Source organism: Lineus longissimus, chromosome 1, assembly GCF_910592395.1.
Source record: "Lineus longissimus chromosome 1, tnLinLong1.2, whole genome shotgun sequence".
NCBI classification, from domain to species: Eukaryota; Metazoa; Nemertea; class Pilidiophora; order Heteronemertea; family Lineidae; genus Lineus; species Lineus longissimus.
Window position 1 is genome coordinate 23,710,068 of NC_088308.1, and position 18,594 is coordinate 23,728,661.

Genomic DNA, 18,594 nt, shown 5'->3' on the forward strand with positions numbered 1-18,594 from the left:
TTCCTGGCTTTGTGAATGTCAATTCGGTTAAAGAGATTTGTAGTTATTGTTATGGAAATAATAGAGTGGAAGATTACGACATCAGATGTAAATCTCGTAATTTTGATGGTTTTTATAGATTTTGGACACTTTGATTTCAGTGGAAAGTCTGCCCTTATTTCCGTTACGTGGAATACTTTAATTGAAGTTAAGTTTTTCTACTTGCTAATCCCTTTGAAATACAATGACATATTAGCATCTGGATCAAATATTTTCAGACAAAAGGAATACAGATAAGTCCCTGTTTGGGAAAACACCCCAGAGGATGTTTGACTTCAGCGAAAGCCTTGATAGATTCTCGAATCAAACATTTTAACCACGACCTTGCAACATTTGAGCTGTCCAAATTAATCCTATGGACAAACATTGTGTCAACAAGATTCTTGAGTTTGTGGTTCTTGTGGCCTTCAGAAAAAAGGCAAATGACGATAGCACTCCATTTTATTTGAGAAAACAACAGCTGTAGGTACCATCAACTTTCTGAACGAGTTCTACTTCGAAAGCCAGATTCTTACAGAAAATCATAAGAAATTATCAGAATTGTTTGGCAACTCAAGCAGAGGAGACCCACCATTGACATCAGTCCTTCCTGGTTTTTCCAAAAGAGTTAAAAACAGGCTGTCAACTGCTGCCAATTCGGCTTTGAAGATTTGAAACCATTAGTGTTTTCATCATCAAACTGTAAGGTTAGGATTTCTCCAACTGCCAGCTGAGGTCCTCTGACTCATAATGGGGAGGTACCGGAGAAAAACGGAAATGCAAAGCTTCCTTTCTAAACATCCTTGCCGTGGGATAGACGCTTAGATAGAGTTGGAAAAAGTCATTTTGAGATGTAGAAAGTTACTCGTGTTTCATTGCGATGTTTCTGTATTTTGAGATTTGTCAATAAATCAGAGTTTTTTTCAACTTATTTTTTGAAATTTTTGAGAATAGAAAAGAAATCCAAACATAAGTGCATACATGTTGTACCAACAGCACTTTAAACCAACTTCTGACCTCTTCAGGCAGAAAATGAAACTAATTTGCAAACAGGCTTGTCAGTTTTTCTCTTTCATTTATTCTCTTTCTATTTAATGATGCATTGCTCACAAGAAAGTTTCATCAAAGTCGCAACCAATTTCATTTTAAGCCTCAGATGAACCAGAAGTTATATCGTAAAGTTTCTCAGACATTATCATCAAAACTTGCCAAGAAAGCAATAAAGAAAAGAGGAAAACTACTGAAAGCAATACCATTTTACTTTTTCACTTGTTACATTTGAGTTCAAGGCTGACACACTCTGCTCATCATTTCTTACAAAATACTCATGAAGCCATCTTGGTAAAAAACATCAATAGTTTGAACATGTTGCAGGTCTCCCATGGTGTAACCGTTATTACATATTGTGACTGCCCCCATTCAGTGCTGCTTCGATAATAACCCTGGCTAATTACTATCTCCCGGTCCATTCAGCCTCATGAGCACGCCGAAAATCAAAAAGCGAAATGATGAAAATGATGAAAATGACTCATCAGCTAATATGAGTTATTGTGTTGGCATTATTAGGTGACCAATGTCATCAGTGGCAGAGTCTCTGGAGATGTCTTCTTCACCAGAACATCATTAGGAACAGCTCCTTCAACATCTGAAGTTTAATTTTCCGAGCGCCATTTCAAGCTTGAGTGTTTTATCAATAACTCAAGGGTTTCATTCCACAGGTTCCTGTAAAGATTTTCAATATCCTTGTTTGTTTTGAGAGAAACAAGTGTTTTAAGTGTTGCATGGGCATTTTGATGTATGATTGCTTTGCATTGGGATGGGGGATGTGAAAATCAAGAGTTCTCACTTTAACCATTAACTCTGGAGTAGAAGGTGTAACATGGAATGGGTGGAGCATGTGGATGATCCTGTTTGGTAATCACGTCAGTGACGATGACCAGAAATCTATGAAGGTTTATTATATTTTGAAAAATATTTTGTCTGCTAATATTGGTCCCTAGAATCCAAGGCCCATTTTATTTATAAGTTTCTGTACAAGTGAATTTGTATCAAAATAAAACAACTCACCTCGACACATTCCACCAGTGCAGTTTAACGTGTCCAAATCTACGCCGAAACAATAATGGCCGCCATGCTGCGGTGCCGGGTTGTCGCACATTCTCCGCCGATGATGCTTGCATTCCATGCTGCAGGTTGACCAGGAGGACCAAGGGGACCAGGCTCCACTTACTGAAAGCATACAGAGAAACCTGTAAACCTAGGGCCTAGGAGTATCAAAACAGATAGCAGAATGTACTGAAATTCAAAAACATGTTCAGTTTTAAGGTTTTATGTTCATGCTTGATGATACCAGATTTCGGAAAATTGGGGTTCGTAGGAAGTGGGCATTACTTTGGTTGCTAATTTGATATCGGGGACTGATTTCCTTCATAGCCTTCCTTGATCTCGACCTCTAAAAATGTTAGTATGTTCGTTTGCGCGTTTTGTTGATGATGGGAGTTTACAGAGGTTTGGTTGATGATGATGAAAAAATGAATCAAAAAATTCAAAAAATTTCTCTCATTATATTATAAAAATTTGCAAATTGTATGCTTTCAAGAAAATTATTTGTTCAAGAAAGAAATGAAAAATGATGGGACGATACTGGGACTGACGACCACTAACAACATCTTGGGGTGTGAGACAACATTAGAGGGGCAAACTCGAGATAAAAACACAACTTGTGAAGGGAAGTACCGTGAGTGTGCATGTAGAAAAGATGATAAGATAACCATGCAAGAAACAGAAAGCAACTGAATGACTGAAAAATAATGAAAAAAATCATTGTTTGGTGATTATTATCAAGGGAAATGGTAATTTCACCATGATTTTGGATGTATTTGGGCTGTATTTCATGCAGGAGTTATTAAAGGAATGGGCTTGGGCAAGTTTTATATCCCTGTCAAAGAACAAAGTGCTAATGGCTCTGGAAATGTGATAGATTTTGGTTACACCTTGCTATTGGCTACTCCCAACCAAGATACCCTTCTTAATTCCAAACTAGACATTCCAAGAGCTCAGATGCTTCATCAGATCAAGGGTACCTCTTTCAGATTCCCATGATGTGTTGCTACTTAAAGCAACTTCCAGGATGTATCCAATATTAACCTTTCAAGTGCTTGTGCGGAGGAAACGACAACATTTAGGAAAACTATTGAGAAATTTGTGTTTCCCAGACCCAGGAATACACACATTAGATGTTAACTGCTCAAGTATCTTTTCTGTTTACCCCCACCTCCCGTTGATCATCCAACAGGTACTGTGATGAAACTACAGTCCTCAACCAAATTCACATACACCAAAAAAACGCCAAGACAAATTGTTGTATTTTAAAATTCACAAAGCCATATCAGCGACCAAGACAGACACTGAAGAAACATCACTTTTCCCACCATAGTGCCACTTGGTGGCAGCACACGACACCACTGAAACATCAAAATGTCATTACAGAAACTCTAAAGTTTGGGTCATTCTGCAAGATTTTTGATAAAGTATACTGTCCTGGTTGAAGTAACATGCCCTGTCAACCCAACGAGTAGAGTTACTTCTAACCAGAACTATGATAGTGACTGTGACAACACTTTGATATACTTCTTTCCCTTACAATAATCTCCTCGGAAGGGTTATCCATGAATTGTTAGTCACATCACATGCTCTACGACAGAACTGTACCAAAATACTGCAAAATGACCCATTTGCAACACAGGAATATGATACAAGGTTAAAGTGCGGACTATGGACGATATACTGAGGCGATTCACACCCTTACCTTGTTCTCCGGGCATAGCTGTTCCCGTGGGGGGAAAGCGTGAATGAAAGGGGTACAGGGTAATAATGGTGACGAAAACAACTCAACCGTTGATCAAGACAAGTTAAATCAAAGGCTGAAAGGGGCGCTGGTACCTTTCTGAGTCAAGAAGACCACATAAAAATTCCATTTCCATTCAAAGTCTGAGGTAATGTTTCTTCTAATACAACCTCTCCTGGGTCAGGCAAATCTTCAAAATGACGTTTGAAAAATAATATTTTGAAAAAGTTTTTTCATAAGGGTACCGTAATTTGATCAGAAAGGTAACCACAATAGAAAATACATGCCATCTATTATTCTCCTAAAAAGCTATTGAATTGAATCAATAAAAAACTTATTGAGGAAAATAGATTGAAATTATTACTTTTAAGTTAAAACAATGATGATGAGACAATATTGCAGGGATGACAAACAGGGGATTGCTCAAGTTAACCCCTAGCTGTTTTTAAGGTTACCCGTACAAGTATTTTCTTGTAAGAGTGTATTTCTTGGTAATTTGTTGGTAACAAGCAGTGAGACACCGCCATCCATTCTGTGCTGTCCCCTAACCCAAATATTGTAAATCTGTTTAGTTAAGATTCGAAATGAACAGGTGAGGGTTTTGAGCGATGAAGGGTAGATGATGATTTGATTCCAGAGGCCCTTTTTAACTGACTCTAATATGAAGGAAAGGAGATTGGTCACTGTGTATCATAACCCATGAATAGCTTATGGCATAATAGCCAATGAAAGATAACTCATAAATACAGTGGAACCCCGGTTGGCGACCACCCAGCTATGACGACCAAGAATCGCCAGTCCCGAATCGTTTCCTCTCTGATTACCATTACAAGTCCAAATATTTTTTTCACTCGTTTTTTTCCTACTCAAAATGAAGCAACATCATCAGTCCTAAAAATGTTTTGGCTTTGAAAATTTTTCAGAATTTTGAACTTAAGAAATAATTCAAGTTCCATGAGAGATTCCCTTTAAATGACATAAGTGCCCGAGGGTAGTGTCAATATGGATAGGGTACAGGAACTGCATTGTCAAGCCATGATGGAGACTAATTGACTCTAAACAAAGATGAAATGGCCACAATCTATTCCCATTTCCTCATGTAATAGTCTCTTCAACTTTGTGCATGTTAGGAGTAAGTGGCATTTTCAATATCATGAAGTTTAAGGAAACAAACAGTCTCGAGTCTTCTAGCAAATGAGATCGTTGATTTTACAATTGTTTATATCAAAAGCTTAACTGTCAATCCACCGTTTCAGTTCACCCATAGTTAGATTTTTTTTTGGGGGGGGGGGGCACCGATCATCAACATCTAAATTCAATTCATTTCTTTATCGAAACCAGCATTGTTGGCCGAGTTTTCTCTCTATAACATGTCCAAATCAAAAGGAAAAAATATGTCCTGTTATCAAAGCATATATCAAATTGGTAACATTTTTTCCTCGATCAAGACACTTAGTGACAGAGAGATTATCTCAGTTCTGTCTTTATCAGGCATGGGAGCATGAAATGCGACTCTTTCTCATTTCCTGTATTATGTAACCGATACCTGATGACATCAAGAAGCTGGCAGGTGGCTGATGATAACATCAGGTCTTACATCTGCTTCATTTGATTGTCATTTCACCAGATTGTCAACGGGAGTGACAATCTGCCTTGGATGGAACCTGATGCTGCCTAGCTCTAATTCATGGGGGATTGCTCTCTTTGGGAGGGCTGAAAATCACAGTCAGAATTCAGGCCAAATCCCCATATTTTAGCGGGAGTTAGGATAAGAAGTGGACTGCATCAGAATTTGGTGGAATTTATGCATTTTTTAATGGGATGTCATAAATTGTTGATGTTGAATATAGAACACCTGGGCTTCATCATTTCATTCATTTCGTTCTAACAAATTTGCCAAATTTTGATTTAAATAATCAAAACCCCAAACATTTGGAGATGTTTTTGCAGATCTTTTTAACAACCACAGAGTAAAATAGATCACTGAGCATGTTCTGATTGACATTAATGAATCTGAAATATTGACCCCCTGCGGATGCTGTGGTCTTTAAAAGCAGTCCAAATATTGATAATCTGTCACATCCGATGGACACACTATCTCCCTGGCTAATGGACTAGAATCGCCCACCGCTAGGATGAGTCATCTAAATCATAATCATAATCATGATTTTCAACCAGTCAACTGTGGGACCACAGCATAAACTTAGCATGTTTGTTTCACAAGTTTTACTCTCAGGCTTCAACGACCTAAGACTGGCTGATTTACAACCAAATTTGGGGCAATAATATCTTTTATCACATGCAACATTTCTGCCGATTCAAAGCGTCCCTTTGAAATCCTATCACTATTCACAAATTCTAAGATTTGCATACTGTAAAATTTGGGCCAGCTTAGATATTCTGATAAGACATGAACTAGTCAGAACCAAATGAATGAAATGACGAAGTCCAGGTGTACTATATTCAACATCAACAATCACCAACAGTAAAACTACTTTTTATAACTTTTCTGATGACAATCAAAGGAGACTGTATCATAAATTATTTTGTAATTTTGATATAGCTGATTTTATTCAAGATATTATGTTACATATTGAGTCTTACCTGGGCAGACACTGGTGCAGGGGACCTTACTGAAGTCCTCCCCGGCACATGGCGCACCACCATGCAGTGGAGCAGGATGGGTACATGTCCTTGACCTCCTCTGCATTCCACGGCCGCACTTGCTGTTGCACGTAGACCACTGGCTCCATGTTGACCAGGCTCCATTTACTAGAAAGAGAAAAGTTTGAACCTGTCAACATTGGCAAACAATCTAGCAAATTCATCATTTGACGCCAAAGCAATCATTTTACTGAAACTAGGGAAAACTGATTAAAGAAGGTGTATATGAGGGATCTACTAGGCTTTGGGTCAGGTTTTGAGACAGGCATTACTTGTGTCTGCTTGAGGACAAACACACTGCTTTTACATTTGCCTGCTGTGACTTAATTTATGCGCAACTGGATAGTGGAATCATCCAAAAAGATTTGAATTGAGCTAGCCGCTGGCAGTGGTTTTGGTACTGAGTAAAGGAATTAGAATGTGCCTACTTGTCTTATTTGTGAGGAAGTTATGTCGACAACTTTGTTAAGTTTTTTTTTACAATTTCGTGAAATGTTACTCATGGTATCCTTGTTACATGGTAATGAGATTGGAGTTGGTACCATTCGTTATATCTGAATAATTATCCCCATAATTTCCTACACAAACTATCTAATTAGAAAAACTTTTTAAGGTTTCGGGCTACAGGATGTGGTCAAAGAAAAACTCTACAAGCTCACTTCAGAAAATGTAACCGGCTTGCCTGTGCATCATTGTGCAGAGATATACAGGATTTTAGTGTAAGTTAGGGAGAAATGTAATTCAGAATATGAGGCCAGGTCCAAACTTGCTCTGATTCATCAGCCACCCAACCCAGGCCAATAATTAAACAAGGTAAGCAAATTCCACCCAAAGTTTCCAGTACATTTTTAGCAGATTCATGTAAATCTAGTGTACACAAAAGTGAAGTTTAGTTACCATGAGTCTCACTGCAAACTTTTTTCCTCCTACACAAACATTTACATAGGCAATCAACACAGAGGGCATGTACATTACACATATAATCCGGTTGTCAATTTTAATTTCGGATGATTTAAGCCACTCCTGCAGAAGAGCCCAGCCACCCCTTTTTTCTGTCAAAGCCGGAGGTGAAAGGTATGGCGGCTGCCTCTCAAGACTCGAGAGCAAAACACTCTTATCATCCAGTTCACCACCTTCTCGAGGATAAATTCAACATTTTGATAAAGTTATTCTGCCACCCACAAAAAATTATGACAACAGTTTTCATTTCTCGGGAGTTATTTTTTCCTGCAAATTTTCAACTTTTCATGTAGTTTGGCTACCATCCCTTACAAAAATGGAGAACATGATGTCAACCGGCTTATACAGATGTAGAAATCTAACATGTCTACAGAGCTTTCAATAAGTACCAGTAAAGACTTCCAGAAATTGGCTTAAAAAACTCCTGAACAAACTATACAAGTTCATATAACAGGTTATTTTGTCTGATTCCATATTTAACATCTTGCACTTATTGTAATATCATATTGCGAACCAGGCTGTAGCACCATTCAGTCATTTTGAATGGATTTTTTCCTCTCATTGTCCAGGTGCAAGGTGACACAATGGACCACGCCAACATTATCATTAACATGGTCCATGATGCAGGCACAATGGGCACTAATTGGGCCATGTGACCCAGTTCGACCAATCAAAAGACCAGAATCTGAAAACCAATTATCCCAGCAGCGTGTCTTTGTTTCTTTAGCCTATCAGCGTAATTTTCAGGATAAAAAAGGATTTTTTTTCTGTGAGAAAAACAAAGCTGACATTGCGGCCACGTACTTGATAAACAGATGTGATTTAGCCCGTGTGATTCATCTTAATTTCATGATGACGAAAGTAACTCTGTTTTTAAGGATAATTACACTTCCTGATGAGATGAAGTCGTAAGGAGTGATCAACGTTTTTCAATGAGGGATAATTGTTCTGTAAATGCTGTGCCACGACAGATACATTACAAAAGAAAATAAACCCTATTTCACATTTTAGTGGTGATGCTATTTGAATATAGGGTCTCTCTTTTTACTTACTTACAGCAGTCTGTCTTATTTACCAGTTAAGTCCTCTTCTTCAGAAGCTGGTAAAAATCTTCATACACAAGCACGAGAGGCAGATGAAGCAGTACCGCTCAATTCCAATCAGCAAAATTTTTTCAAAATTTAATAGATTACAACAGCAATGAATTTGAATATACAGTGGCCAGAAGCTAAGTTTGATTTGTCGTCCTATCTCTGGATTCAAGCCATAAGCAAACACTGATTCTTTACAAATACTCCATACAAGTTGATCAGTGTTATTTGAGTAAACTTCATATTCTATCGATGTTTCATCGACGAGTTGGTAGGACAGCGGGTGACATTGAGGTTAGAAATCATCAGAAATGAAGGACTTGAAAAAATCGCTGCCGCAGAACTCAATCATGTTAATCGTTGATGGATAATCGGGGAGGAAACATGAGAAATAAACGACATATACCTTACACAATGAATCTGACCCATCATTCAAACTAAGCTCTTCCAGGAAATGTACACACTCATCCTGGCGCATGAAGCCAGAGTCTATATCAATCTCCCGCATCTAGATTTAAGAAAAATTCCCACAGCAGGATGCAGAGCGGTATATCAAAGCGTCACACTCAGATTCATATCATTCTGTTTTTTAGAAGTCAGTCGTCAAAATAAAAACAATTACAGTCTACGATTTCAGTTTTCAAGTTGCCGACATGAAAATATTGCTACTGAACCCAACTATTATAGTAGATGTCGCCAAGCCGTGGGGAATTCGTAAGCCTTTGGAACCTGATATGAAAATTGCCCCTAAAAATATCCCATTTTACACTATCAGCAGAACGAATCTGGGGCAACTTTTTGTGAACAATGCTGAATTTCATGGCTCGTTCGCATTTCATGTCAGAGCGTCACTAAGGGATACACCAAGGGATACACGCAAAAGAAGTAACACCATCTATATGCCGAATCAATGTTTTCTTACTCATTACACACCACCAGGACACACGGACAAACAAAAGCGCCGACAGACAAGTCACGCGATTTCGGTGACAACTGATTCATGCCAGTGGACAATTTTCAAAGCTGAAATCTCGTCAATCGAGTTGTCATTCGGTTTGATCAATTCGACCGGCCGAGTCGAAAATTGTTCGCTTTGTTCTGAACCTCTTTCACTACGGTCATTATCAGGCAGGGAAAATGGACATTTCAGTCGAAAAATTCCTTAATTAATCGTAACTTCATTAAGCATGTTAAGGACTGCAATCATGAGATGAAAATGACGTGACACGCCCAGCTTACATAACCCTCAATTTCCTGAACAAAGGCAACCTCCGTTCTTTTATTTTGATTTTGTCCAATGGTTTTCTACACAGCTGATTCATTCTCATCAGAGTTTAATTTCATCAAAGGTTGACCCAAACCACGAGTACATTTGCACAACAGCATGAACATCAATGTACAGCCAAATTGTACGGGAAAAGTATGTCAGGGGCCAGTCCACCATGTCAATACCAACAGCCTATCTGAAAATTGCTACTTCACTTGGTCAGGTTAGCAGGAATAAGAGTTTTTCAACTTGTATTTTTAAATTTGACTTCTTTTTTATGCTCATCTTTTGACTCAAGGGGTAGCACAATAATCCACAAAAGGGATACTGAAAATCCTCTTTTGAAATTGAATCATACACCATTTGTTCATTTGATCTAAAAGATTTATATCAAGATAAATACAGACTACAAAGTGGGAAATGGGTCTCAAATAGTTCAAGTTCCAAAGTCCCAAATTTGTTTGATCTATAACTAAATATTATTTGTGTCATCATTTTCTTCAAAACAAAAGCTCTTTTATAAAATTTGTTGAACGAATTCAACATTTTGTCAACAAAAAATTATCGGAAGTTTGATGTTTAACTTTCTTTTAACAGGAAATTAGCTGTTCTTGACAACAAAGGCCATTCATATTTTGCGATGCTGATCAACAAAAATTCATGAACCTAAAAAAAATTACAAATTTGTTGACCTGTTCTTATCAAAACTGTTGGCGCAAGGTTAAGAATTTTGATTAACCTTAAAGAAGGTAAAAGACACGTGCAGGAAACGTACCAAGGGTCCTGACTTCGAGATTATGATGGATATGGAGTAATGTGGCTCATACCACAAGCTTAATGGTCTATGACCTGCAGACAGGGGCCACCTCAAAGGTTCTAAACCCGGACTACGGCACAATCTTCAAAACCTGTGAACCCCAGCGCAGTCTCTCTTACAACAAATCAGATAGAACAGCACTTTGCTCCAACATGTCCAACTGGACCAGATTCCTACAGAGGAGTGCTTCATGTCGAACTGGTAGGATGGTGTCTTCAATCCCCTTTATGGATAGGACCGTCACCGGTTTTGCGAGCATCAGGAACATATTGAAATTTAGTAACGGTCCCCGCCGTCTGCAGGTGTGCCATACATTATTCAGTAAACTACCTGTCATTTCCTCCAATCACTTTCACGGATTTGCTTGGCTACCCCTCATCCGACAAATACCAAATACGCCAGGCTCAAAGCTATCTGCCGTAATAGTCTGAGAGTTGACCGCAAAGAGAATGTAAAAGAATTTTCGCGTTCAGAAAGTCAGTGATTTAGCGTCTACAAAGTGCAAGCTTGCGCAATGACAAGTGCAAATGACTGATTTTTGTAACAGGCAGTATGTATTGGTTACTGCAACTAAAATCTCTTGTGTGCAGCAATTTAGCACACACAACCACTGCCATTCACCACACTATCAATTAAGTAAATACTGTATTTTTTCCAATTGGCATCCTATAATGACTATCCAAGAAAATATCTTAGGATCACTTAAAGATTACTCCATGTTGAGAAAGACTTGCCTGGATTCGATCAATTTTTAGTGAGGCAAATCAAGTATCATCGTAGTCTTAATGATAGCAAGATGCTTGAGGAAAAGGCAGGTGTGAGAGTGATTAGGAACCACTATGCTGTATCACCTGTAACACTCATTTTTTGATTTGGTTTTATTTGTGATTTGAGGGGGGGGGGGGGGCAAATGTACAATACTGATTGAGGACAATAAGTCAGTCTTATCATGATCGATACAATTGACCTTCTCTTCTGAACGCCTCAACACACTGAGACTATAAGCAAGGATATCACACCTGCAACCAGGGGGATTTCTGAGGGTAGCCCAGTTGACTTCCAGTAGTCTGTGCCTTTCAAAGGTTACAGTCATATTGCAATAGATCCAGCCGCCAAATCAAAAGTCAAGATCCAACCACCTTCAACTCAAATTCAAAAGGTGGTTTTATTACTCTAATTGATCTCGTTATAAGACAACTATTTGGCAAGGAAAGGCAACTCGTGTTTGGTCAGCTGAGAGCCGGAAGGATGAGAGAAACAATATTTATGTGAAGTATCCCGAGATATTGATGAGCAATGTGATGACTTTCAGATGCAGTCTGACTAAAGGATTCTTGTTTAACCATTACCCTAAAAGCATCCATGATTATTCCTTGAAGCTGGAACATCAGGTAATATGATAAACATGCATACAATTAGGTTCCAGACAGCTTAGAAGGGTGGGAAAGGGAGAAATGTGTCAGTATTCCAGTATCCCATCTTGCGTCACCAAGTCCAGAAATCCCATATTAACTTTAAGTAAGGTAATAGAAAATGAAAGTAAAACACAGCCTAATTAGACTGTTTATTAATTTTTCATGCTGAATATGCACTGAGGCCATGTTGATCATTATAACGTAACATTAAACGCCTGGTAAGGGCACTCAAACCACTAATCAATATTTCAAAATATGGCCACATGCTACAGCACATATTTTTCACATAGGTCAGAGAAAAGTGTGGATACTTTTTGTCGCTAAATATGTCTGTTTTCCTAACAGTGAGGGTGCTTCAGCCATTCAATTGGGAGTCTCAATTTCCCATAATTTGATGAAGTGCCTTGACATGTTTGTTGGTTGTGTTTCTAGACATTTGCATTAACTTGAGAGTCATACAGAATTTGAAATAATGTAAGTTATTGTCAGTTCTATGCGGTGTGTCATTACAAAATGCACAAAAAAGTGGGGTTTTTTCACAAAACTTACCATAAACTGTCAGCCTCGCAGGTTCTGAAAGTCGTTTGCTGGCCACATTTTGCGCCCCACATGTGTAGTTGCCCATGTCTGAGAGGCGAGCCTGGGTAAGGATGAGGTTGCCCTCATTTGAGATGATGAAATTATTCTGGGTCTTTGTGTTGATAACTCTACCATCTTTCAACCAGAAAACCTGAGGGAGAAAAAGAAAGAAATGAGTTTAAAAGTGTTGATATGACTGACAGAAGTGAACTGAGAGGGACTGCTTAATGGACAGGATCAAAGTTTGTGGAGTTTTAACAATGAAATGGTCCAGGGACCATGTGCTCATAAGGCTTTCTGGAACAATTCAGTAATGGCTGTTCTCCAGCCATGGTGACCTTTTTAGACCTAGGGGTAATTTAATGCCATGCCTTATCAGATACATTTGAGATTGCTTTGACAAATTCTCTGCTCACTTTGAACTTGTGACTTGAAACCAGATACATTATGTGACAGAAAGTAATTTCCCTATCAACAGATTTCTAGTTGACCATGATCGATTGTTATCATGCCCAGTGAAGGGGCAAGGTTTCAGTCAAATAGTACTTTTAACTCTTAGATCGAGAAGATGTGAAGAGACTGAAACCACAATGGACGAAAGGGTATATAATTCGCCCCATTGAGATGGTGAAAACCTCTCAACTTTCTGTTGATTTCTTAAAGTTATGTACAGCATAAATCTAATATGTTGCATTGTAGCCATGTCAAGATCACACTATTCAAGAAGACGCCATGACACGGAAACATTGTATCGGAGGTAATAGGACAAACCCTTGAATCCACTTGACTGAGATGTTTAACAATCCGTGTTAGGATGGAGTGTAATAGCACACCGAGGCCCCCGGGGCGGTGGGCAACAATACCGTGGTGGTACCTGCCCGGTTTGGGGCCGAGCACCACTGAGTGTATAGAGTCATGAAGAGATGGTTTGTGACACCACTAGACAACGACAAATGCTCTTTGTCCTGCAAGCAATACACATTTCAAGTCCTCATTTCAAGCAGTTACAATCCTGTAGCATCCCCTTCCCAGGAATACTGAATGCTTTCACTTTCCCAATGATTCATAGAGGATGCCACCAGAGAAGCTAGAAATACTGAGCCACAGTTGGGAACAAATTGAAATTGCATTGATACACTCTATCCTCTAGAGTGCATTCTAAAGACAAGGACGTATTTGGGAGTGCTTACCTCAGGCACTGGCTGACCATCTGGGGGGAGACACTGGAGCTGGACCTGCTGTTCTATTTCAACCCCAGTGCTGATGGGCTCTCGGTTGAAACGCTTACGCAAATCTGCAAAGAGAGAAATTATAAATTCTATGAACAAGGAGTTATTGGCAAAATATGTGGCCCTCATATTGATGACTTGAAAATAGTTCCGAACTGGAGTTCAGCAAGGAAGCAACATTTCCAATTCCTTTACAAAGGTAACCTGTGAAATCACAATTCCCTGAAAAAGAATGAGGGAAAGTTTGGTTCAAAACCAAGTGTATAAGTGGATTGATGCATTTAGAGATAGTGCTTGAAAAAAGATTGTTCAATATCAACCTTCACATCAATATCCATCATTCACTCACTTGAATCAATACTGTAAGCTAGGTTATTCAGTTCTAATCGACCATCATTTTCTGTAAGCAGACAGTCATCAGAGAAATGTCTCATTTGATGATATGAATGAATGACCATTGCACCAATATTGACCAACATGAACATAACCACTCCTGATTAACCATCGATGAGATCGGGAAATGATTATTACTGTGAAAGTACTGTTGTACAGACGCCTTCATGTACATGTAATCTTGTTCTTAACTGGCTCAGACAAATACCCAACATACCGATATCGGAAAAATTGTGCGGAATATTGTTCTGATTAGGATCGCTAGTGAGAAAATTAATAAAATCGCAGTGATTGGTGACTCACAGCTGTCAGTTGGGACACTGTTGGATTACGATTTGGACTTGTTGCTTGACCGCGCAGATTTTAAGCATGCATTTAATGGGACCTTAGCGGCGGAAGGATCGATTCTCTATGCATTATGATCATGTTGGGTTGTAAATTATCAGATGGGATACAACACTGATATCGATTAGCATGGACAAGGAACTGACGGAGGGATAGTTTTTCAATGATGAGGTCCACAATGGGGTGTTGGGTTGTGGCTCAGCCAGTCAGTCCTTATTCAATTTTTTCAGGAATGAACTGTCGCTTCTCTTAACAAAGACGGCCACTCTCGAACTCAAGTGCTTTCTATCCGAGTTGTGTTTGCGGTCAAAGGAATTACTTTTGATGGCAGACCAAAACATTATTGTTGGATGAAGACGGAATTTGTTGATAGCGTTGTAAATGACGCATCACCATTTCACTTATATGATAATCATACATGTCGTTTACAAGCACCAACTTCATACAGCACTCAATGTCAAAGACTTATGTGGAAAGCACAACCTTGCAAACCATGTGAAAACATTCCACCATAACAAATGGGTAATTTCCTCTACTCCGCCACAATTAGATGTTTATGAAAGAAGCAATAGAAATAACTCGAGGCAGGAAAAATTAGCTGAAAAACAGGCAATAATACGACTCTGTATGCGCTTAGAGGCATCGTCACATAACCTGAATCTTCCTTCGCATGAGATGAAACGATAAGACAATGCAACCTGCAATCTTTCTAGCTATTTATAGTGGTAGCGGTGCTTACTCAGTAAATAGCGAACTTGCCGAGTTGTTTTGACGGAAATACTTGCCGATTCGATGATACGAATGCACCATGGGTGAGACACGAGGCAAGTTATACTACCAAGCTCGGCATCTTGTGTATAGCTTCAGAAATATACAAAATCAACTACTGACACTTGAAGTCAGCCATAACAGCAGCACCACTGTGTATCTACAGTGCAATTCTGGATGTCAAATATCAAGGTCAGAGTATGCAGTAGAAGAGCAAGGGTTTTCATCGAAATGATGATGCTTTAATTGGGCTTTCAAGGTCATCAAAATCATGTCCTGAAGATTCTAACATTTTATCTAAAGGTAAAATGCACTACAATGAAAGAAGACAATCTCATAGAGAGTCGGGTCTCCTCAGATAATGCAGCAACAGTCAGAGAAGTACTTCAATGCAGAGTGTGATTGCGTCATTTCTTCTTACCAATCAGGAACCACAAACTCATCATGGCCGTCAATGGTAGCCCTCCTGATGAGTAGTGGCAATTGTTGCACATCCTTTCAAGAAGATGAGTGATTTTGCTGTCACGTCTTGCCGTCCCAAGGTAAGTGACTCACTCCTTTGAAATTGGAGGATGCTAATCGAAATGACTTCCGCAAAACAAAACTATCGAAAGCATCAATGGTGAGGGGAAAATTGTCGGGAAATATTGCTCATGGAAAAAATAGTGACATTGATGAGCATTCGAACTCGAAGGAAAGGACTTTTTAAGACTGGATATTTCCTTATTACTCATCACAAATATGAAAGAACAAGAACCAGTAGATCAAAGTTCTGCAACCAGATTCAGTGGAGATAACTGGGAACTTTTTCAGGTGACAACAATGCTTTTTGAGAAGTTAATGAGTATTTTGTTGAAGATGTTCCTTCTATATCACAGATATGTGGAAACAGGAGATTTCTGAATGGACCAACAAGAGAATGCATGATTCATGCCTCCTTTCCTTTCGTTTCAGAGCTCATTTCCTGCTCTTCTATACCAAGTAAGGAGCCAGGGGACAGTGAGGGAACACAGCCATTCTTTGAATTGCTCATGGAAGAATAAGAAGGCTAAGCAGCATCATTTTAAAATGCTTCAAGGGACTGTTGATTGCAATGTTGCCTGCAGCAATGTTGTTGAAGTTTTAGGTCAGTGTATTTCAAGTAACACACGCTGTCGCATAGGGTGTATTCCGAGAAGTCAACAGAGGAAAAAGTCAATAGGATTTGTCATAACAAGGGATCAGTAACTTGACATTAGGTATAGATTCAACTAGTAATCAATCGCAATAATTTTCACTTACGAAATCTAACTCCACGAGTTACAACTCGTGTGATTTTCTTACTCTTACTCATGTACCACAAGTATTTAGATATCATCGAAGGCGAAGATGAAGGTTGATACTGCACCTGCATCAACAAAAAACCACACTTAATCACAAAGATTTTTCAATGAAATTGCAATGATAACCAAAGCTTAAAACGTTGGCAATGCAGCTGGGTGCAGAAGATCACAAGTATGTTGATAGTACATTTTCAATGCAATATGCACTTTTTATTGTGTCCAGGTTAAGATGGTGCGAATTTGAGAAGGAAAGGATAAGAAGGCTTTGGTACGATATTGAAAGTACAGAGGGGTAGTAAAGATTAAGTATGGTACACACAGGTGTTCATGATAGGTGGCTCTCAGCAGAGTGACATAAATCACCTGCAGCAATAATTTACTTGTTCTTAGAAAGGAAATATACCCTTAGACTGTTAATATTTGATTTGGAAAGAAATCAAAAGGTATTTTAAGTTGAGCTTATGCTAGATCAAGTATAAGCATATGTCTCAGAGGATTTGTACTTCAAATATAAATGTTTTCCTATCCATGAAATGAAGTGCTGTCCCCTGATCATTCAAACTACATCGAGATTCTGACATGGAATAGTTCATGAAACAAAAAAACTTTGCTCAATTTACCTCAACTATTACATGATTTTAATAATAATAAGCAGATCAAATTGAAAATGTCATTATAAGTCATTGCTTTTTTTACAGTTTGTTCGTTTCGACATGGGCCAGACCATATTTTTTGCAAATATGGCGCCATTGGCGTCTTATTGACAATGGAACTGAATGGGTCAGCTGTACTCTTTAAATAAGGTTTTGGAAGAGCAGTATTTGAATACTGTATTGTTTGAGCTGCATATGGTTCACATTTCTGTCAGAAAATTATCATATTTAAATTCGGAAAGTCTCTGGACAATTGTCAACTCATTGTGCTGGACATAAGCTTACCACTTTTCTCCTATCCGTGCCAAAATTATTGACTATTCTTCATGAGCAGAATCATTAGTAGCAATTCTCAAAAGTCAAGTATGGGAACTTTCTTCAAAACATGAAATATTTGATTTTGCCAGATTTCAACAAGGATTGCATACGGTCACTGTTATTGTTACTAATATTAAACAAAGTGAAGTGTTTGAATTTCGACAATCATAACCGAGAGTTCATCAGAAACAATACGCGGGGACAATGTCCAATCTTGTTGAAATGTACTTGACATAAAAGAGTTTTGATAGTTCGTCTAATGCAAACAATTGAACAAACCAATTATTGTGGAATCCAAGTATCAAATTGGGGCTGGAGCCAGTCCCATTGCAAGTATATTTGAATGAACTAGAAAAACAATATCTTGCCACAGAATTTTGAAATTGAATCCAAATTGATTTGAATTTCAGGAGTTTTGTTTATACTATGTTGTCGAACAAAGACAATCAATTTCAACTGACAATCAAGTCAAAAAGATTATTCCTTGTAGTTTTCAGATGGTTTTACTTCAAGAACATTATCTCCACGGTCGGATATCAAAGCTTTTTGAACTTTGAAACCTCGCCGGTCGACTCATTCTTCTTCTTTTGTTTGAAGAAGTCAACAACAATTGGTGTGGAGAGATCGAGGGATTAAAGTCATTCCCAGCAAAAGATTGTTAGCAGTACACTTCAGTCATTTGTGTGGTTGGAATTGGAAGTGCTGCGACCAAAATTTCGGATTGACAACGTACCACAGGTCATATCCTGTTGTCAAAAGTAAAAGTCAACCTTAGTATTTAGATCGGTCTAGACAATAATTATCAAGTATCATCAAGTGGAGGAAAAAATGATTAGTTTGTTTACAGACTTTGAATTCTTTTAGAATATTTCAACAGTTGGAGCGAGTGAGAGGGCTTTTGGAGCCAT

The 18,594-nt window shown here is 38.5% G+C and overlaps 1 protein-coding gene across 8 annotated transcripts in view; it reads right to left on the reverse strand.

The window, feature by feature from the left end:
• Positions 1-18,594, reverse strand: part of LOC135493250 (netrin receptor UNC5C-like) — a 271,616-nt gene that overhangs the window by 15,926 nt on the left and 237,096 nt on the right. For 7 of the 8 annotated variants that reach the window (XM_064780434.1, XM_064780390.1, XM_064780424.1 and 4 more), the window contains 5 exons: positions 13,849-13,952; positions 12,629-12,809; positions 6,470-6,637; positions 3,827-3,844; positions 2,086-2,247 (listed from right to left, as the gene is read on the reverse strand). In XM_064780434.1, coding sequence (XP_064636504.1) covers positions 2,086-2,247; positions 3,827-3,844; positions 6,470-6,637; positions 12,629-12,809; positions 13,849-13,952 — 633 coding nt within the window. The remainder of the gene's footprint in view (positions 1-2,085; positions 2,248-3,826; positions 3,845-6,469; positions 6,638-12,628; positions 12,810-13,848; positions 13,953-18,594) is intronic. The other variant, XM_064780445.1, reaches the window with a different exon arrangement.